Raw genomic sequence first — 23,442 nt, 5'->3', positions numbered from 1 at the left:
CAGAGATGTTCTGTCATGTTTCTCCACAGAAGGCTGTCACAGTAAATTGTTCATTATCAATTACAGCTTTACATGTACAAGATGAGTTAAACTGTCATAATTTTCTGAGCAAGAGATCCTGTGCTGTCAAAGAATGTCAATTTTTAATCTGACACAAGGAAGAAAATTATCTGTTATTCTGACCCCTAATTTCTTGACATTTTAATGCCATAATTGCTGTGGTTAGTGCTGCAACCATGATTTCACCTGTCAGGTAAGAATGAATCAATATCCTTAAGCTGTTCCTCAAATTTTAGCATTTATTTCACAATGTATGTTTTTATACAGTAGAGACCAAGATATACAGACACACCTGCAACTGAGAATATAAGATTATAACAACAAAAAATTCCCCTTAATTGGGACTGACAATATTAATTTTTACTACATAGTTCTTCCTCTTCTTTTATTATAATATGAATACAATTTTGCAATGCGCAGAATAAAGAGAAGCTCATATATTGCTAAAACGACTCTTTTCAAGATTTTTATATTTAAAAGTGAAAGGGACTTTCCACTTCAAATTCCGCAGGGCCTAGGCCAGAAATTTAGGACTTGGATTCACTCTGGGGCAATCCAGAGACACAGGTTTGGTTTGAGCTAATTACTACTTGTAAGGCATTAGGGTGATTTTCTTCCTCTAGAGATACATATATTGTATATATTGGCACCATGAAATCTGAAGAATAAGTGTTCAGTAATATAGCAGTATATTATTGATTAGTAATTCAACTCAAGTTCGCAAAGGCTTATTTCAATGAAGAGGACCATCTTGACATATAGCTATTGTTAATTTAAATTTTAAAATCAAGGTGGGCCACACCCATCATGATATTAGGGTGACCACCTTTTCAAAAGGCTAAAGCGGGACACATGCAGGATACCTGCCCCCTCTCTGTGACCCCACCTTCTGCTCCTCCTCTTCTCCCGTGGCCTGCCCCCAGCTCCTCCTCTTCCACCCAAGACCTCATACCTTGGCCAGGCTGGAAGCCAGAGCCGAGCCCTGGTAAGAGCTTCCCAGGGAGCCTGGGCTGCGGTGGGGAGCCCTGGAGCCTCTACCTGCCCTGGATGGGGTGATGGGGTGCCTAAGAGTAGCCCTGGTCCATGTTCTCGCCCCGCAGGGTGCAAGGCCCAGCGCAGGTGGATGGTCCAGGACTTGAGGGCTCCTCACAGCAGCCCGGGCTCTCTGGGTGGCTCTTACTACTACCCATCTCTGGCCTCTGGCCACGCCAGGGGGCGAGACCTCAGGGGGAAAGGAGGAGCTGGGGGTGGAGCATCATGGCAAGGGGGGGCTAAGGTCTACCTCCGCTCCCCCACCAGAAAGAGGCTGTCGCCACCTCTGAGACTTGGGGAAGTGCTGAGCAGTGCCGCAGGGAATTGAGGACAAATGCTGTCCTGAAGTCATTCAGCCCAGGACCAGGATTTGAACTCTGCATTTTGGGACTGTCCCACCCAATTCGGGATGGGTGGTCACCCTACATGATATTCATAAAGGGGCAGATGGAGGGACCACTAATAGCAGGGCCAGGGAGGTTCTTCTGCACTAGATGGTGATATAATATGGGGAAGATGCAGAAGTCATTTAGGTGACACTTGGATTCACAAAACTCCTGCTGAGCAGCTGCCTAATGTCCCTAGGGATCTAATAGTTTCTGCTATTAAAGTCCCTGAGCAGACTAAATTTCAGCAGCTGGATATGCACACAGCCACCTCAGTTTTGATGCTACCCAGCAGCTCAGTGCCTAACTCACACCTACGCCCCTCCTAGTTTACCTCTGGGGCCCCATCTGGTAGATGTGCTCAGAACATGCTTAAACCTACATAAAATGTCCAGAATGAGAAATAAGAAGTGATGGTGGCTCAGTACTTAGAGCATTTACCTAGGAGACCTGGAGTTCAATTCACCCCTTTACCTGATGTACAGCAGAGATGTTAACATTGGTTCTTTCACCTCCCAGCAGAGGCTACAGCAAGGCTACAGATCCATGTTAATTCTCTCCCTGGCTCAGTTACTACTGAAGCATTTATACACAGTGGAGAAACTCAACTGGAGAGATTTAGAGAGCCCTGTCATAAAGTTCTCCATAGGCCAGTGGTTAGAGCACTCCCCTAGGAAAAGGGAGATTTGAGTTCAAATCCCTGCTCCGCAAAAGGGGAATTGAACACAGGTCTTTCAAGTCCTGAGTAAGTGGTCTAACCAGTAGCCTAAAAATTATTAAAGGGGTAGGGGGTACCAGTTCCCCCACCTTTGCTTTTCTTGAAAAAGTGCTGGCCTGTCTTAGGCATCTAACTCCAGGAAAGGGTTCATTGCTGAATCCCAAGTGGAGAAAAGCAGCTCCCTTTGGCCCAGAGTTAGGCACCCAACATCCTTTGATGAATGGGGTATAGGCTTCACCCCTTTCCTTGGCATTTACTATGTGTTAGTTCAGGCAGCTCTCCTCTCAGCGTGACATCTTTTGTGAATCCCATGCTTAGGCACCTAACTCTCCTCTTGCCTTATATATATAGGTGCTGGAACTAGGGTGTGTGTGTGCTGCCACACCCCCGGCTTCAAATGGTTTCCATCATATATAGGGTTTACATTTTGGTTCAATGGCTATCAGCACCCCCACCATAAAAATTGTTCCAGCACCCTTGTATAGGGGGCCTGGGCACCTCAGGTTTGTGAATTCCACTTGGTGACAGGGCCTCTAAATGTTAGACACTGCAATGCTGAACGTGGCAGCACCTAAGTCCCCCTTGTGAATTCCAACCCCAGTGTTCAACTGAGGCACTCAAGCTGGGCCCTAAGCCAGGATTTCTGCAAAATAGCAAATATTTGAAAATAGTGTGCCTCAGTTGTGTGCGTCACACTCAGTGTGACAGTTATGGTCAGTTAGGACACTAATGTACTTTCATAAGAGTGAACATTGTCAAAAGGTGACAGAGTGCTAATTGTTGTGTTCCTGAATGACAGAAAGGGTCGTGGATTTGGGTCTGGATCTTAAACCCTCCTATGAAATTGGGGGTGTTCAAATCTGAGGCATTGGGCCATCTATAGTGAAAGATAGCACCAAAATAATTAGTTAGGTGTGAGGATCTGGTTCTCTCTTGCTGGACACAAAAATGTTTTACCTAGAAGGTATTTTTTTCCCTAAACAAAAGCAGGAGCTGTGGATGCAGGGCAAATAATGATTTAAACCCACAGCTAGGATGGAGGGGAAGAATTCCCTTTTATGATTGGGAAGTTTTTATCTTATCCCATCAATCTGCTGATTTGCTGTTCTCACCTTTTATTTGTGGACAAACTGACATTAGGGTTGGGGAAAGCAGTAACGAATGATCTTTTATGCAGCCAACCTGTGTTGATTATGTTGCTTTGTGATCAATGGCAGCCCTACTGGGCTAAAGTTTCTGGTAGACCTGAGGTCCGAGACATCCACCATGCATCCTTTCATGCTCTGGTTTTGGCTGATTATCACCTGGCATGAGGAACTGTTTCTGTGTGGGGTTGGATGGGGACTTGACTTTTACAATGATAAAGATTAGAGATTCATGCCCAATTCTTCCCATGAGTTGGGAGCTTGGCTAAGAGACAGTTATTTGGAGCCACATTTCATTGGGAAAGGAGTGCTGGGTTCCTTGTCTGTTTTGAGACCTGTTATGGCCACTGTTGGAGGAGGCAACCACAATAATCTAGCCTGTTTCCCTGATAACAGGTGATGGGATTTCAAGCTAAAAGTAATGGTCATTTGCTTAAATCATAGCCTATGCTAAAGTCTGTTCACCAACCTCCTAGTTGCAGCACAAAAACTCAGTATTTTCCTTTATTTAGAAAAATGAAATAAGAGTATCTCAGATATTGTGGGATAGGAATTGCTGGTATATCCTGACTTTTAACAGCAGATATCATATTGAAATTGTATTGTATTGATATTGTAATGTTCAACTTTTCTTTAAAAAGATCTTTTTCATTCACCTATTACCAAGTTAAAACATCAAACACAACAGTTCACAACGTGCTATGATATAATACGTATAACAAAAAGGAATTTCATTTTCTAGTGTTTATATATTTATATTTTATGGGATTTAAAACACATTTAAAATGACCTTCTTGCTTATATATTGTTCGGTGGACTATCTGCTAAAATCAATTGTAAAAATAAGAGAAAAGTATTAAGAGAAAAGTATTTAGAAACCTAAAAAGTCCATTTTTTTCCAGAAGAATGCAAATCATAACTAAAATGTGCAGTTGTAAAAAAAAAACATATCATCCATGCCTGAACCACTAATAAATACTGATCCAGATATCAAACACCTTTTTATTGGACAGAAAACCTATATACTATTTATAATTATAGTTCAAATAAATCTGAAAAGCTCATCTTAAGTGATCACTCTCCTTACAGTGTGTATGATAAAACCCATTGTTTCATGTTCTCTGTGTGTATATAAATCTCCCCACTGTATTTTCCACCAAATGCATCCGATGAAGTGAGCTGTAGCTCACGAAAGCTTATGCTCAAATAAATTTGTTAGTCTCTAAGGTGCCACAAGTACTCCTTTTCTTTTTGCGAATACAGACTAACACGGCTGCTACTCTGAAACCTGTATAAATCCATATGATCTTGTATGTGTGATCACATATGGACAAAAATGAACAAGAAGATATTTTTATTCTGCAAAGAATATAGAGCAGGATTAGTGTTTGAAGTCTTTCAGGGGAACAAGTATATTATGTGTCTAGGTATGACAAACTATGAGGAACTGAAGGGGATTCAGATTTCTTTTCTATTTTAAATTGAACATTTTGCTCTCAGTATCACTAAAAATAAGCTTTCATGTGAAAATTTTCTTCGTGTGTGTGGAATGAAGAAGAAAATGGAGCTGTGAAAAGTGGTTTAGAGTGCAAAGGGAAGCATGAGAAAGAAGAGACATATGTTAATGACTTAGGGGGCATAGGTTAGACGTGCATGTGGGAGCACAAAAACATCTCCCTGATTTTTTAAAAAAATCCTGACAATAAGTTGTGCATGTAACTAAGCTCACAAGAGAGCTGAAGATGCTCATCATGTCACAAGATGTTAAGCAAAGCACACTGACCTCAATCCTACAAGCCACCCTTTGTGGGGAGGCCCTTGAAGTCAGACACAGAGGTCTGTCCATGCAAATCAGGGCCTTAAGTATTGCATTACTTCTATTATTGCACAGTTACTAGTCGAATTGAACTACTTAGTATTGCACTCCTTTGCTTTCATTGCATAAGCTCCTCGTTTAGACTTTCAAAAATTATTGTTTTTTTGTGCCTGCAGATCTGCATTTTATTGCCTCTAATGTCTCTGGAACCTGCAACAATTATGCACGTACTTAATTTTAAGCCTTGAGTAGTCCCATTGTGAAACAATGGGTCTCATCAAATGCTTAAAATGGGGTTATTAGAATAAATGTTCGCAGGATCTGATCCTTTAAATACACCTTCTGAAATTCTAGCCATAAGAATCTACTGATCAGATTTTTTTAGTCTCTATTTTATGGTTAGCATCTAAATGGTAAAAAGACATTAAAAGGCAATTATTCCAAAATAAAAAATTAGTCTCACTGAATCCAAATGTTTCTTCTTTGATAGCTGTTTCTTTTTCACAATCTACTACTTTTCTGTCTTCAAGATTAAAATAAAAAAGTGCCAAACAAAACAGTCTTCCAAGAAAAAAACCCCACAAACAAAACAAAACTCATCCTCCCCCACCCGAGAAAAAACAGTTCCAAAGCCTGGTAGTGTATAAATTATTACTATTTTGCATACAACAGATGGTAGATTCTGCGGGAATGGACGATTGTGTGTATAGCTTCATCACAGCAGCACTCATCTAGCAGCTGTTGTATCTTCACACTTTTCACCTAATTTTTAATCATTTTACCCAATGCATGAATGATATTTATAGAAATAATTCTTAATAATTTACTAAAACAAGCACATTGACTGTAAATAAAACACATATGAGGATAGCAACATGATTTTTGCCCAGATGGCTAGTGTAAACATATTTGAACAAAACACCCGCACAAAAAATCCCACAAAACAACCCAACACACACAAAAAATTAAACCTAAAAACCTCCTTTAATGGTAACATTTGATTGCACATTACAGAAGAAAAACTACAGTAATTTGAACTAATTCTATTTGTCAGCCTGTAAAGTATAATTCTATTGATGCACATAATTGGTATTGCATTATCTGGAAATGTTATGCGTTTTCCTCTGACTCATGACCACAATGCAAAGTAATCTTTTATTTCAACTTTCCAGTTTTACTAAGTGAATCTATCAGATGCTAATTGTAAAGATGGTTCATTTTGTAGAGCATAACTTGCACTATAATAAATGGAGTGAGTATTAACTGTATTATATACGACAGTGCTTCCTAGCAAGAAAATACTGCCCAGCATCTAGGACCTCTTTGACATTTAACATACTTGACTTTCCCTTTTTGGAATCACCTCATATCCCAAGTTCTGAATAAAGTCATAAAATCAAACAAAAGATTTTTTTTAAAACTAAAAAAAGATGATACATTAATGATGCCTGGGAGATGGCGGCAGTTTTGAAAATGAAATGATAGTAAATGCTTTCCCTCCCTGAGGACAGGATCAGTGATACTGTCCAGATTCACAGAGCCTTCATACGTTAGGTAGTGGAAAACATTGAGTGCCACGCACTGCTTTGGTCCTCGTGCTTGTAGCCAAATATAAGGTCAATCCACTGATGAAGTTGGCATGATACAAACTCCTTTCCAGCGCCTGGAAATGAAATTCAAAGTCAGGGGACAATACTGTTTCTCACATTTACATGCTTAAATCTGTCTTCACTTTTCTTATTGCCTGAAGAAACTGTACTATACAGCACTACAATTCTTGTTCATACTGTCAGTATATATCTGAAGTCCTTCAAACAAACATTAAACAATCACTCAACTATATATTGTGAAAAAAATTGAAGGACATTACTCTTACTTTGTTCAGTTGTTAATTTCCTTTTCAAAACAGGATTTGGCTAACTATGATTGTTTTAATTAATTCTACAGCTGTCCAATAAAATTTATTGAAAATCTGTCTAAAAATTGATGAAAAATGGGGGAAATGAGCAAAATATCCTGATCCGCTGCTTATTTTCCAACCAGCTCTAATTAATTTTAAAACCCAAAATGGAAAAGACAGGAATACAGTATTAGTTTTAAACAGCTGTATAGAGAAAATAAGATGTTTTGAACTCCAAGTGGGGGTTGTGGCTCTCTAAGCAAAGGGCTCTCTTTTCTAAGTAGTTCCTGAAAGAAAAAAATCGTACCCACTCACCAATGTTCGTCTAACCCCTTTGTTCAACACAAATGGTGAGGAGAAAGTATTAAACTGCAGCCATAGAAGTGATGATAGCAATAAAGGTTGAGCTTGGCCTCTCCATTAGAGAGAAAGATCTACCTACCTTTAGATGTCACTGCCTGCATTGGCAGCTTTGAAAGACTCAGAGAAGGCATAGGGTGCCCTTAACTCCTTCCACTAGAAACCATTTATCTGCTTGCGGACAGGCTATTATCTGGAAAACATATACAGTTTCTCCTCTAAGGTTCTTAGTATGTATGTAAGCATTAAAGGTACATGAATGGATTTTCTATACCAGTTACTAGGACTGGTCGAAAATTTTCCAATACAATTATTTTTTGAGGGAAAATTGTTTTCAACTAAATAAATTTGGATATCCTGTCATGGTGCCTCCCTGGAGTTATAGCTCTGTTTCCTCAATGTGAGTGTAACCATCCTGAACTTTGACTTTAGAATACAATGGTCAGTTGTTGAAGGTCTAGAAGGGGTCTCTATCTTTTTGGGGGACCAACAAGTAAGGGGAATAGAAACCTCTTCCTTGATATTGAGGTGGCATTCACTCTATTGACACTCACAGGAGGACAGAGTCTGCCTCCTGGCGAAGAATCACCTTATGACAGTGATCCCTGAAGGGGATCCAGGAAGGAAGTTTGCATGGATGGATGGAGGGAAAGAAACTCTATGTAGTATCCTGATGGATAATTTATAAGACCCAACTGTCTGTCATTATGGAGTCCCAATTGTGTGCAAAAACTGCAAGGCATCCCACAGAATAATGTGGGTAGATTGGATGGCACCAACAGTGGTGGGTGGATCTTGACCATGATATCAAAAAGCAGCCCTTAGCAAGTGGCTGGAATGGGAAGAGTTCATGACAGCGAGGTGGCTGAAAACAGAGGCCTCTGAATCCCTTTGTGGTTTACACAGGAGGGTTGGTCTGGGCATTGCTGGCAGAATGCCAAGTCCCTAGTATGGGGAGAAAAACCACCTATATTAATTATACTAAAACTTTAACTATGCTAATATGTACTATAAACTATTTACAAATTTGTTTACAGAGTAATAGTAGTAAAAGCTGGAGAAACATGTGGATGCAGGGATTCTGACTCAGGCCATATGGCAGAAAGAAGGAACTGAAGAGGCATCAGCCTGCATTGCCTCTTATGCCCCGGTCTGGAGCATGTGCTGTGTAGGCCAACAGCCACTGCTTGCTAGAATTTCTGAACTCGCAGACATGGCACACACATGCATATATGTGTGGAATACACATAGAACTCAAAGAAGAAGGTTAAGTTTGGATACAGATGCAAACTTCTACAAAATTCAGATCAAGTGTTCTGTTTCAGGCTCATCTTATGACAACATGCCTGAGTATGGTTGCCAACCCTCCAGGATTGCCCTGGAATCGCCAGGAATTAAAGATTAATCTTTAATTAAAGATTATGTCATGTGATGAAACCTCCAGGAATACATCCAACAAAAACTGGCAACCCTATGCCTGAGCCACAAAATCCAGAACTGGAAAGTTTTTGGAGATTTGGATCTGATGATCCAGTTTCATAACCATTCTTCTTTGTTATATATGTGCATCTACATTAACTACTCCAGTAGCTCCAGTAAAGGCAATTGGCTTGTCCTTGTCAAGAATGTTAATGGACATAGTCTTATGAAATTGTTATCCATTACCAAAACTGCCAAAACATAGGTTAAACGCAAAATGAAAGTGAAAGTCATACTATAAAGCTCAACAAGTCTATATGTGAAAGAGTGGTTGATGCTAGAATTGTCCATGGTTTGAACAAACATAGCTGCTAACTGACATTTGGAGCTCGGGAACCTTTTGTGCAATATCATAGCCCTGGTCTAAGTCAAGCAATCCTGTGCCAGAAACTGTGCTTGGGTGTTGGAGACTTATTGATCTGAAGCAACTTCTTGTTAGGCCTGGAGCTCTACAGGACACGGGAAATAACATTATTAGTGGTATGACAAAGACTGTGGTTCTTTTATTCAAGCAAGCACATCGGTTTCATGATGAGTGTTGTGCTCTATGTTGGCTCTATAAATTCTCTCTCTCTCGCTCTTCCCAAACCTAGATATGGAGCTCTAGAGCAGTTAGAAATATAAACCATTGTGATAAGCCTGTTGTGTATGTAGTGTCTTGAGGATAGCATTTTTTCACTGTATGTTTTGTTCCTGCTTCAGCCTTTTTGCTGAATATTTTGAACATCTAGTTCATTATTCCATATACAGGGCAAGAACATATAGTTTTAGGCCCAGCTTCTCAAAATGCCACATAGTATGGCCACATTAAACAATTTTTTGATATATATATATATATAGCTGCAATTCAATTAATTGTGTCATTATCTGGCTGAATGTGACTGGCTAGCTTTAAAAGTGAAGATATTTACTTTCTGGAGTTTAAAGTAAAGGAATTAGGCTCTTAAATTAACACTTCTAAAAAACCTATAATCATCTTTATTTCTTGAAAATAAAACCAGCATCAACATAATTTGTTAATTAAACACTTATATAAGATTTTCAGTTAATCACTAATTATAGGAGGAGCTGGCAGCAACCCGCTATATTTAGGTTGCTTAACATTTTCCTTAGTCTGGCTATGCCGGAAAAGGGACAGGAAGCACCAGATGTGGTTTTAATCAGGCCACAAATTTATTCTTAAAAACCTGCCAGCACTCAGCAGATAAAAGTGTACAGTGCAGGTAATTCCACATACATTTCTATATACTCAAGGGGCTGCTGTCAGCCCTCCCTCTTTCCAATCCTTGCCCCACTCATCCTGCTGCTGGGACCCTGCCACCACTCCCCTCCCTTATGAGGGTTAAGGGGACTATAAAAGAGGGGTGTTTGAATTTTTTAAGTACATCCAAAGCAGGAAGCCTGCCAAACAATCACTGGGACCACTGGATGATAGAGGTGCCAAAGGAGCACTCAGAGAAGATAAGGCCATTGCGAGAAACTAAATGAATTCTTTGCATCAGTCTTCACTGCAGAGGGTGAGGGAGATTTTCACATCTGAGCCATTTCTTTTAGGTGACAAATATGAGGAACTGTCCAAGATTAAGGTGTCAATAGAGGAGGTTTTAGAAAAAATGACAAAAGAAACAGCAATAAGTCACTAGGACCAGATGGTATTCACCCAAATGTTCTGAAGGCACTAAAATATGAAATTGCAGAACTACCAACTGTGGTATGTAACCTATCATCTAAATCATACTCTGTATCAGATGATTGGAGGATAGCTAATGTGACACAGATTTTTTAAAAAGGCTCCAGAGGTGATTCTGACATTTACAGGCCAGTAAGCCTCACTTCAGTACCAGGCAAATGGTAGAAACTATTGTAAAGAACAGAATTATCAGACTCATAGATTAACACAATTTGTTGGGTGAAGAGTCAACATGGTTTTTGTAAAGGGAAATCATGCTTCACCAATCTACTAGAATTCTTTGAGGGGGTCAACAAGCATGTGGACAAGGGTGATCCAGTAGATACAGTGTACTGGGACTTTCAGAAAGCCTTTGACAAGGTCTCTCACAAAAGGCTCTTAAGCAAGGTAAGATGTCATGGGATAAGAGGAAGGTCCTCTCATGAATTAGTAACTGGTGTAAAGATAGGAAACAAAGGGTAGGAATAAATAGTCAGTTTTCAGAATGGAGAGAGGTAAATAGTGGTGTCCCTCAGGTATCTGTACTGGGTCCAGTGCTGTTTAACATATTCATAAATGATCTGGAAAAGGGGCTAAACAGTGAGATGGAAAAATTTGAAGACAATATAAAATTACTCAAAATAGCTAAATCCAAAACAGATTGCAAAGAGTTACAACTGGATCTCATAAAACTGGGTGACTGGTGAAGAACATGGCAGATGAAATTCAATGTTGGTAAATGCAAAGTAAGTCACGTTAGGAAACATAATCTCAACTATATATACAAAATGATGGGATCTAAATTAGCTGTTACTGCTCAAAAAAGAGATCTTGGAGTCATTGTGGATAGTCCTCTGAAAACATCCACTCAATGTGCAGGAAAAAAAGCTAATGCAATATTAGGAACCATTATGAAAGAGATAGATAATAAGGCATAAACTAGCATAATGCCACTATATAAATTCATGGTGCACTCACACCTTGAATACTGCATGCAGTTCCAGTCACCCATCTCAAAAAAGATACATTAGAATTGGAAAACGTACAGAGACGGGCAACAAAAATGATTAAGGGTATGGAACAGCTTCCATATGAAGGGCGATTAAAAAGACTGGGAATATTCAGCTTGGAAAAGTGGGGAGAAAAGCTAGAGATCTATAAAATCCTGACTTGTGTGAAGAAATTGAATAAGGAAGTGTTAGTTATTCCTTCACATAACACAAGGATTAGGGGTCACCCAATGAAATTAACAGGCAGCGTGTTCAAAACAAAGATAAGGAAGTATTTTTTCACATAATGCAGTCAAGCTGTGGAACTTGTTGCCAGAGGATGTTGTGAAGGTTAAAACTATAATGGGACTTAAAAAAAATTAGTTAAGTTCATGGAGGATAGGCCCATCAATGGCTATTATCCAAGATGGTCAGGGATGCAACCCTGTGCTCTGGGTGTCCCTAGCCTCTCACTGCCAGAAGAAGGGAATGGACAACAGGGGATGGATCACTCCATGATTGCCTGCTCTTTCACTCCCTCTGACGCACCTGGCGTTGGCCACTGTGGGAAGACAGGATACTGGGCTAGATGGCCCATTGATCTGACCCAAAATGGCCATTCTTATATTCCCTGAGGTACCCATCAAAGGAGACCCAAGCCCCCTTTTCTCTGCTCCTTTAAAGGATGCCTCCTTTAAATCTTTTACCAATTAGTTTTATCTGATAATGGTACGTGTGCCGTATGGAGTACCGGCGCTGGATATCTGCCACAAGCACAATAAATTGCGACATTAAAGCCTAACCACTCTTTCTTAACCTAACAGGTCCCTAACCTGCCGTGGGTTAATATTCAGCAGGGGGACGGTTCCTGAGCTAGAGAATTGCCTTTTGTCTGTTCTAAGAAATTTTGTTCACATTTTATTGAGAAACTTTTGAAAATCATCACTTGTCTTTTCTCACTTGTGTTCTTCAGGAAAATGGTGGCAGCCTGCAAAATAAGAACTGAATACAAACATTCCGAACTGCTGTGCTTGTGCTTCTGTCAAACCAGCCACAGCAGCCCCACCACCGCAAACCGTAGTAGCCAGATCAGCTATGGCAGGGGGAAGGGGAAGAAACCGGGGCCAGGCTCTCCATGACCACCCCACAGACTCAGTACATGGCCCTAATAGCCCATCTCCCCTCTGGTGCACCACATGGGGTAGGAGCTCTCCCATCTCCTGGAGAGAGGGAAAAGGAGAGAGAGGTGGTCCCGGTTCCTCCAACCCAGCATTTCACCCCACCAGTTCAGTATTCTACAGCAGGTCTTACTGACAATGGCAGTTTTGAAGAGATACTATTTTCATGTGGATGAACTGTTCTTTAATAACTTCTATATCATATTACGCATAAATGAGCTTCTTTTTAACAGGATAACCACCTTCTACTGCAGCCAGCTTATGTACTTAATCCTGGAGCTCAAGCTGCAGAAGTCTGTGCTGCAGTGCATAAAGTTCAGGGTTCACATCAAGCTAATGATGCAAGATGGGAGAGCTGTTGTAGCTAAACAAGAGAATTTTGTTTTTACCTCTTTCATTTAAAAAAACCCTAGAAGCGACATAGAAAAATACATTAAACTAATGTTATTTAGGCTGCAAAGTAAAGCACCAAAAATCAGATTGTCTATGCAACTTTAATTCTGTCTGCTTGTTTGTAGGCAGTATTATAATACACTATTTTTTCCACAAAAAAGTGCAGTGCAGTGGATGGATGCACAACAGGACAAAATTAAGTTTGCACAGGCATCCATAAATCTGGCATTTCATAATGCTGAGTGCTTGACTTTGAAACATAAATAACATTCTTTTAACTTTGTTTGCGTTTAATTATATTTCAATCACATATTTCCCTACCTCTTTTCTATTTGCTAGTTCTGCATATTTACATTTTTCAAAAAGGTTGTGTTGTGTCTGTATCTGCACCTTACATATTTAATAACAAAATAATTTACACAAAAAAGTGATAATAGGAGTCTGTTTTATTCACAGTAAGCTGTGGGGTACTGAAACTAGGAGTGCTGGGGATGCAGCAACACTCCTAGCTTGAAGTGGCTTCCATCATATACAGGGTTGACAGTTTTGTTCAATGGCTCTCAGCACCCCCACTATACAAGCTGTTCCAATGTGCCTGTGATCATCTCAAGGCGAATTGGCCGGGTTTGAGAAAGCAGCAGCAGCTGTTTAAAAAGGGGACAGTAAAATTATAAAAAAGAAAGGACAGGGCCAAATAAGCATATTTGACATACAGTACTACAATCGCTAATATTTTCCCCTCCCCCATCATTGTTGGGTGTGTAGGTTCAAAGTTGCCCTAAGGCCATTTTAACTTGCATGGCCAATACTTACTCAGCAGCTCATCATTCCAGAGTGAGTCTTACTAACACTGGCAGTTTTGATGAGGTCATATTTTCACATGTATGAACTGTTCTTTAATAACTTCTCTATTTTATGAAGCACAAATGAGTTTCATTTTAGAAGTAGAATTTCATATCTTTTGTCTGCTTTTTAAAAATTCAACAAGCATATTTATTATACTGAGTATGTGAAAAATCCCATTAAAGTGCTGTATGACTAAATGTAGTAGGAGCTTGTGGGAGATTTGTGATGACTTGAATCTTTTATTATTTTGAATCTGAGACTTTAGAGTTCCCAAAGGATTATAAGTTTTCAAACAATTCCTAACACTATTGGCCTTGGATATATCTGTGTCCCTGAATTACAACACCTTGTATAAATTTGAATTATAGTAATACAATACTACTAGTAATAAGAGATGGACAAAACATTGATTTTTTGGTTTGGTGACCAACCTGAAAAATCAGAAACAAAAATTTGTGTTGAACCAAAATAGCAAAATTTTTACATGAAACGTTGTTAGGTGTTTTCAGAATTACCTCTCCTTTCCATTTTTTTTTATTCAGATGAAACTATTTGCTGAATTTGACCTGAACACACAAACATTTTGATCAAACTGAAACTGGATTTTTTGGCAAATAGACTATTTTTAAAAAAAAATATATCATTCAGCTTTACTACTAATACCTTTAAGTTAGAAAAGTACGGGCAGTAATTAATTCCAAATACATGCTACTGTCAGTGTGAAGAATATTGAGACTTCTGTGCCCTAAGAGTCAGCACTTGCATAGGTAGCTCATTTAGATATTTTTGTGGTAGCAGATCAATATCTGGAAGGGACAATACAAGGCCAAATTCTGAGAATTCTCTCCAGTTTTCCTCAGTGAAGTTCTAGAGATGCTGTGTGGTGGTAACTTCAACCTGTATTCATGTATAATATAATCAAGTGGGGAAGTACTGGGTCCAGTGTTGACTGATATTAGTAATGCCCTCCTATGGGAGGGCAGGGTCTCAATTTCCCTTGAACAAGCGGACGTTAGAACCTTGCTCAACAAATGTACTATTGGCTGACAATTTCACCAGTTATTGTCCTGACTACAGTCTTCCCTTTTTGTTACAGATTATTGAAATGGCTGTGATAAAGCAACAGAGGTGTCCTTTGGAAACCTCAGATATCCTTTCAACCTTTTACAATCTGGATTTGGCTTATGTTTGACTTTTTCCACTGTCAGTCTTGATACCCTATTTCTCTACCTCTCTTTGTACTGTATCTTTACTCACGCTATTCACTACACAGACTCCTCTTCTCTAATTTGGTCTACCAAACCCACTACCCTTTTCTCTTTTGAAAATTCACTACTTATATAATACCAACAATGTGTGTACCAGTTTCCTGGAGGATATGTGAAGTAGTGTCAGGAAAACGGGGTGTGGGAATTTTTTGTGTTATCATTAATTTCCAGGTACAATTGTAACATAACACACACATTGGTAATAAAATATCTTTAAGATATGTCATGCTTATTATTATAAAACACATTTTCAAGGGCCATTTAGCATAATCATTCTTTTAGGGCTGGCACTGCCATGCATGTTTCCAGCCTGAAATACAAGTAAATAAATTTTTAAAAATAAATAAATAAAATTTTCATGATTTTTGTCTAAAGGGAGCACAGCAATAATTAATAACTATTATAGATGTTTACTCTTAAATGGCAACCAGCTATTACCCAGTGTGTTCTCTGTCCATAATTCAAAAATACACAGAAACAAATATTTGAGGGAGGTGTGGAATTAAATTTGTTTGGGGCACTGCTAGATGTGATGAAAGCTTCATCTTCAAATGGAGACATTCTACCACCAAGTCACATTTTTTCCTTCATGTTTTGTTCTTTTTGGTAAAAAGATTTTAATTATTTTTTAAAAGGTGGCACACCCAAATGGTGCATAAATTGTGCTGATTCCTCCTAGTCAATGTTTTTAAGATCCAAACTTTTCTCTCTTCAACACAGATAAGACTCTAGGTTCAGACCCCAACCATTTCCTGTCTTGATTACTATTATAGCCTCTTCTTCCCTGGCCTTAAAACATTAAACATATTGCAATTTGAAAAAAAATTGGTTGTTTAAGGAAGGTGATTGTCTAGTAACGGTTGAGTAGAATTGTATTCAATGCATTTGGGATATTTTAGGGTCATCTCTTTCCACAGGAAGATGCCTCCTGAATGGGGTTCTCTGTATAGTAAGGTTAATCAGGCTTCTTTTGCTATGTAAACTGTGTTTTCTCAATAATAATTGTGTACAACTGCAGCTGTCATATTTAGATTTAAATTGCTCTGAATTAAATATGTTTATATCGTGTTAAGTAAGAATCCTGACAATCATACAAAATAATACCAAACAAAAAATTACCACCAACACAGCAAAATGAAATTTTCTCATGTTGTGTTACTCAGTGCAAAACATTGTCAGCTCCTATCTAGATGAAAAATAGGCACTCACCCTATCTACCAAAACCCTAGTGCACCAAGGTTTCAACTTATATATTAAATGTTTGTTAACCAGGAAATATTACCCAAGCTTCTGAGTAGTCATGAAATGATTCAGAAATGTAAATATTAGCTAAAAATTGTGTATATAAATCATTCTACAGAAAGGATGAAAATTCATCCTTAATAACAAATATAGAAGAAATATGAATTACAAAAACCAGAAACCGAGTGGTCTTTCTAAAAATGTCATTTATAATAAATGCATTTTATTCAACACTATAATTTGTAATATAATACATGCATGTTCAACCATCAAAATATCATTATAATTAATGTACATTACAGCAGATCACATCTTTTGTTTTTAAACTATGGAATGCTTATTAAAAAGGCTTTGCTTCAATGTTTCACAGTAGAGTTCTTTGCCTCAATTTAACATGCCTGACTTACTGGCTGAATATGTTCTATTTCTGGCTCTCAGAACCCCCAGAAGTCTGCTGGGATTGAGAGGCTGAGTAAGACTACAGATACACATCTGTGGAAGGTTTTTTTTTTTTTAAATGGTAGATTATGATTGATGAACACAGCATTAGGGTAATGTTATCAGGGACACTTACTGCTTCTGTTCTCTGTGACATCACTGAGGTCAGACCATAATCATGTTAGCATTGAACACAATGCTTTATTAATGTTTCATGAGTAAGTCAGTAGTAATCAGTCTAGCTATGTATGGATAAATTAAACTGGTACAACAATCCCTGATGTATAAATCGAGTGCTTTTAGAATGTACAACAGCTCTTAAAAGTAACCTAACAATCACTTTTCCAAACTTTCTAATTAGACCAATTTTCACAAGTTTCATGGCATTTATTTTAATGGAAAGCCATTTCCACCACAGTGCACATATTTATTAAGTATGAAAAAACCCTACATAAACCCCTCATTTCCCAATTCTAAAAAGCCTATTAGCCAATAGATTAGATGGGAGCCATCTCTCTAAGTCAAATTCTGTGTGTAATGCTGAAACTCTTGATTTGTTTATTTCTAGTTATTTTAACAATCTATGAATGCATAAGCAAGTTGTAAATAAGTGTTTCTGTCCACATACATAGAATTATAATTTATATATGGCTATGATGAGCAAAATGTACATGAATATCTGTCAACTAGAAAATACTGAATACCCACACTATGGTTTGTGGTATCACATACCTATCAATCCAACATAATGGAAAGACTCCCATTGACTTCAATGGGCTCTGGATCAGGATCATAGTGTCTTGAAATAGCCTCCAGATTTCTGTGGCTTCCCTGTAAATATGTACAGTATCCATTTTGCTAAGCCTGCTGAACAAATTCCAGCTCTTGGGGCAAGCTCACCTAATTTTAGAGATATCGGTACCACTGTCATGCTATATTTTTCTTTAGATAGATTTTTGTAAGACAAGCCAAAGTTTTGGGCTAGAGATGGGCAATTTGAATAATAAATCTGCTGAACAATCCAAATACATGTAGAATCAGACATTAAAGATGGGTACGATCTATTAGGACATCTCCTTTCAGTCCTCCCACAGTTCAGAAACATTTTCTACAGTACAGTTTCTTGTATATAGTCTAATCTAGTTTTATAAATGTGAAGTGATAGGGGCATTAGAAATCCATTCCATAATCTAATAGATTTCAATATCAAGTTTTTCTGATAAATCCATCTGTTTTTTCCCCTTTCTAAACTCAATCCTATTATTCCAAGTTCCTTGGTGTTTATAACATTTTTGCAGATGTTTTCCCTGCCTTAGCTATCAGTTAGCCCATTACACACATTTAGCTTAAAAAAACAACAACTCCTCATTCTCTTTAAATAGTCCCACCCTCATTCACATTGTTTCTCTTCTCTGAACTCACTATAATTTGTCAATATCCTTCTGCCTTTTAGTTGCCCAGAAATGAATGTAGTATTCCAGGTGCAGTCTCACCAGAGTCATATAAAGGGACTATCTATGTGCTCTATTCTATATACGGGCTCAAAATTGCACTTGCCATATTTGGTGCCGAATGAAATTGCCTATCAAATTTGCTGTTCATTATCACCCCCAACTCCCTTTTGACATTACTACTTACCAGATTTTTTCTTCCTATTGAATATGTATTTATCCCTTTCAAGATGAATGTCAAATGTATTTTCTGCCCATTATTCAAACTTCTCTATACTCCTTTTTATTCTTTTCTTACATTTCCCAATGTAGTATTATTTGTAAATTTCATTAATATGCTGTCCTGCTACTTCTGGTTTACTGAACTATATATGTTGGGGCTTGAGAAACCCCAGGCTGAATAAAGATTCTTCTCCATTAGCATTGGCAATCCAAGACTATTTTCTGCCGTACTATTGCCAAATAAGGACGAGGAAGGACTGGTGGCCTGCTATCTGAAAAACTGTATGGATTTGTGGAGGACTGGACTTAATCTTTAACAATGATTAAACCACTCACTGTGGAATAGATGTTGGGATGAATGAAGATCATCCAGAAAATATCTCCCATCAAGAATTGGACAAAAACAGTAGACTGCTAAAGTCAGGGAAGATAGGTAGGTTAGGATGATATGTGAATTGGATAATTCTTGGATTTAAGAGTCTGATAAGTATTCAATCAATTTAAATCCCTAATTCAACTAATCCATAAATCCTAAAATTAGCCTATCTAGTAGTCTGAGCATACCTATGGGTATACAGAGTTCATTTTTTCCCTCTGCAAACCTAACATTTGGATGGTGTTTCCAACTTTTAGCTCCAATCCTTTATTAAATGCAAAGCATTGTAAATGGCATAAATACCATACTTTAAATTCATGCAAACAGCTATTTTCTCCAACAATCATAAATATCACAGCACAAAACTTCTGCAGATATTTTAAGATATTTAAGATATTTTTCCAAAAGCAGAAACAAAATGGCAGAATAGAAATAACAGATTAGCACATCATGCATACATTCAAACTGTTTCTCATCACATATTGTCTTTGTTCCCTATTTAAAATTGTACACCTTTAAACATAAAATGAGACTGACTTTAGTATAAAAGAATAAAAAATATTTCTAAAATTTCATGTAGGAATTGAATTATGTACGTGTTTAATTATTTTCTCCAAAAATGGTGGTTTGTTTATTTTATTTCAGTAAGGAATCAAAGAAAATGGACCTGCTGCTACTCTCATTGAAGTCAATAGTAACCCTCTTATTGACTTTGGTGAGATTAACATTGGGACCCATACATTGCCATTGTCTCTGGTAACTATTAACGTTTTAAAATAATGTTAAAATAACTATGTCTGTAAAACAAATAATTCACAGTCAGATATTTTAGAAGGAAAATACCATTTAGTGTTTCCTTAACAGTGCAAGACTGTCCTCTTTCATATGTGTCTAGTGTTTTGTTATAAGATAGGGTAGGTGTTTTAATATTCAGTTATTCTTTTGAACTTTAGAGGGCTGTTTTTACATGAATCCCAGAAGCACCGTTCCCTAAAAGATATATTTCTAGGAATTAAATTGCAGCATTGCTAATGTCAATAAGCTGATGGAGTAGCATTTCTCCAAAAAAGGTGTTTTAGGCAATGGTCTCTAAGCAGATAGATCTATACACCTCTTGGGCACAAATATATTGAGGGAATCTGTAGGCACAGGTAAGCAGTGGGTATTTTGAGTCAGATCCATTTCAGGAAAATAGTCAGTAATTAAGTTGTTGAGAACTGTGATATAGTGTATGAAATACCTTCCTTTTTCTAAAAATGTTAAAAATATATCTTATTATTAATTTTATCATTAACAAATATTAACATATGTAAGAAATCCTGTAAATATAGGCCGATGAAATAAATATAAATAATTTTTACTTAAGATAGATTTTAATTCTAGGAGAAAATGTGTGTCAAAGGTCAGACTATCTTTCAAAAGCTCAGTTTATTATGAACAGACTTGCAAAATATAAAACAAGTGTTAATCATGTATGCAGAGAAAACACAGATCTGGGTAATGGAAAACACTACTGAATATGCTCCACTAAAATTCTATTATAATTTCATGAAAAAGCATAAATACACATATCAATACTACTAATCGAGCCACTTTGTCACCAACATAATTTGACAGATGCTCAGAAGGTGAAATACCATGGCTGAAAACAGAGACGAAGAAACAGTCTCCTCTTAAAACCTCTATATCTTTTCCTTTGAAAGTATATTAATTTATTGAAAAATACTTTATTTATGCAAAAAGTATACATTACAGATTAAGGTGTTTCATAGTGACAATTCTGCACACTTGGTAGTGATTTGTGTTGGAAGGTTACTTTTGCAAAACCTGTTCAGAAAATATAGTACTTGGCACAGTAGCTCAGTATCTCTGCACAAACAATTAATTCCTTTTGAATGGAAACTGAACAGCGTCCAATCATGCAAGGAGCTGAATACTTCCTGCAAACTCCCTTTGTGTTTATTTGCAGCAAATGTTCAGTATTTTGCAGGACTGGGCTCTTAATTCTTCAGGATATTTTAGATTATCCAACTGAGGCCCATCAAATTGCTTTCTCCTGAGGGAGCAAATAACCGAATTTACAATTCCATTATTGGTCCTCATTGAAGAAAAATCATTGTACAGTAAAGAGTCCTGTTAAATAAGAGCTGACTGGAAACTCCTCCCCCACTTTTTCTTCTTGCATTTTAACCCTAATTCTGAAGAGCTGAAAAGTCAGTGATATATTAGCTTGTTAAAACACTGAACTTGTTACTAAAGCTTAACTAAAATCCCTCTTACCATCCTGTTGATCCGGACAAAGTCTTCAGGCTTCTTTGCCCAAGGGGGAAGCTCAACATCATTTACAACAACTTCATCCTCTCTGACACCTAGATTATATCCATTACTGTTGACAAACATCTCTGGTAGGTAGTAAAACTCTGGAATTAACTCCTGGCAGAGAGAAAGCATAGTGTGTTACCTTGCACATGTACAGAACAGCTGCATGATAATTAAAGTTTTCAGAATTTCTGTTTCTCATACAATAACTTTATAAGAAAAACAAACAATCTTTCCCGTTTGCACAAAATCATACTTGAATTATTTTTTATTTCTGTGAACAAGAGATGTTTAAGGAAGAATTTTTATAATATTTTTTCTTAACTTTGAGCAGACATTTTGTTATAATATATTAAACGGTTTTTGTCTTCCTCAATCTTGTTTCAATAAATGATACGAGTGAGGAAGAACACTACCTTCTCACCCTTTGTGAAATTAAATATGTTAGAAAGTAATCAGAAATCTTCCAACTGCTGTTTAACAAAACTATTTAAAAAAGAAGAACCAGAGAAATCTTCATGGAAAAGGCGGCTATATTTTAATCCTAATTTTTCTTTGCTTTTTTTTCATATTATCCATTGCATTAACAGATATAACACAATTTTATGGATAAAAGATGGCACATGATGATAAACAAAAACAGTTTCAGGAGAGTGGACTTTTCTGCAGTCAGCAACATTCAAATATGGAAAGGAAGTTGTCAGAATGGCAAAATGTCTTTAAAATTTAAATACATGCAACTTGAATTATGAAAGCTCAGTAAACAGGAAGCAAATCTGAGCTGGTATTAATATTTAGTAGTGCCCACTGTGAAGTTTATCAGAGTTTAAATGAAGTCCTAAGCTGAAATTCAATGATTTTGACACCATAAATATCACAATTTGTAGGTGCCTATTACGGAAGCAGCTGGTACTGAATTGCAATAATAGAAAAAGCTACAGCTTTAAACCCCACCATCTTCTCTCTAATATCTAGATAGGGATTAAATTCACTAAATTACCTTATTAAAAGCATTAGGGCATTCTGTTGTGTAACATGATCAAAACTGATGACACAGCACCTGAAACCTTAATCTCTTTGTGGTCTTTTCAAAGGCTGCAGACACACAGAGCATAAAAAAATCACTGCAGACACTAAAGTATCTAATTAAATCTGATCCACAACTCTACAGAGAATAGAGCAGTTAAAGCACAGAAGGCCCTTTCAAGTTTTACCATTAAAAAACAAATATATGAATATTTACATACAAATTTTAAGTATTTTTAGTGGAACAATTTATTTGGTTCTCTTATTCCATTCATGCTGTATGACAAACACTATGATTCAAATTAGACTAAAAAAACCAACACTAATTAATATTTAGCCAACGTAAAATAGTAATTAAATGAGACATGTCTGAACATGCATTATGCTCATTATATAGCTTGTAACTACGTAAAACAATAACATTTTTAAAAAATATTCACACAGTAAATACTAAAACAATGTAATGTAAAAAAGATAAAAACCCTGCATATCATACTGGGTTAAACAGACTATTTGGCTGGGAATCCTAACTTGTTATATTACCACCTCTAGTTTGTTTATTTGAGGAGATTTCTAAAAATTCACTTGGATATGGTTGAAAACAACCTGTCCATTCTCCTTCTGACTCTCATCCCATGACTTCTTAGATTCCTGAAGAACCCCTATTTGTCCATTCTCACAGGGACAGCACAGGGTCTAATTATCTTTCCAGAGCTCAGCAAAACTACTCCTAACTGTGGAATAATGAGTTGCCACAAAGCAACACATGCTGTAGTGCAAAACACAGCCCTCAGAGGTCTTTCAGATGCCTGCTGGCCTAAGAGTGGTGAACGTATGTCATCTCAAAATAATTAAAATGAAAAGGAATACAATGGAAAAAACTAACTTCTAATTTATAAAATCTTCATTTAAATTTTGAACAAAATCCATGCAGTGAATATTGCTGATTTTTTGACTGGCTATAACATTTTTATACAGTTGGCTGTTCTAGTAACATATAAGAAGACATATAGTCTCTGCAGCTTCTCAGTTGTAGAGCTATACTGTGAAACTCTTGCAGCTGATGTAACTGTACATTCTGCATTATCCAAATAAATGTCCAAACTTTTTTTTGAACCCTACTAACCTC

The 23,442-nt window shown here is 37.3% G+C and overlaps 1 protein-coding gene across 2 annotated transcripts in view; it reads right to left on the bottom strand.

Annotated features, from left to right (window-relative positions):
* NBEA (neurobeachin) overlaps positions 1-23,442 on the bottom strand; it is an 835,554-nt gene that overhangs the window by 19,142 nt on the left and 792,970 nt on the right. For both annotated transcript variants that reach the window (XM_038414552.2, XM_038414563.2), the window contains 2 exons: positions 21,249-21,401; positions 6,655-6,820 (listed from right to left, as the gene is read on the bottom strand). In XM_038414552.2, the coding sequence (XP_038270480.1) occupies positions 6,701-6,820; positions 21,249-21,401 (273 nt within the window). In that variant the 3' untranslated portion in view covers positions 6,655-6,700. The remainder of the gene's footprint in view (positions 1-6,654; positions 6,821-21,248; positions 21,402-23,442) is intronic.

The sequence above is a fragment of the Dermochelys coriacea genome, chromosome 1 (assembly GCF_009764565.3).
Source record: "Dermochelys coriacea isolate rDerCor1 chromosome 1, rDerCor1.pri.v4, whole genome shotgun sequence".
In the NCBI taxonomy this organism is placed as follows: Eukaryota; Metazoa; Chordata; order Testudines; family Dermochelyidae; genus Dermochelys; species Dermochelys coriacea.
Note: the sequence above shows the minus strand (reverse complement) of the source record. Positions and strands in the feature narration are given on the sequence as shown.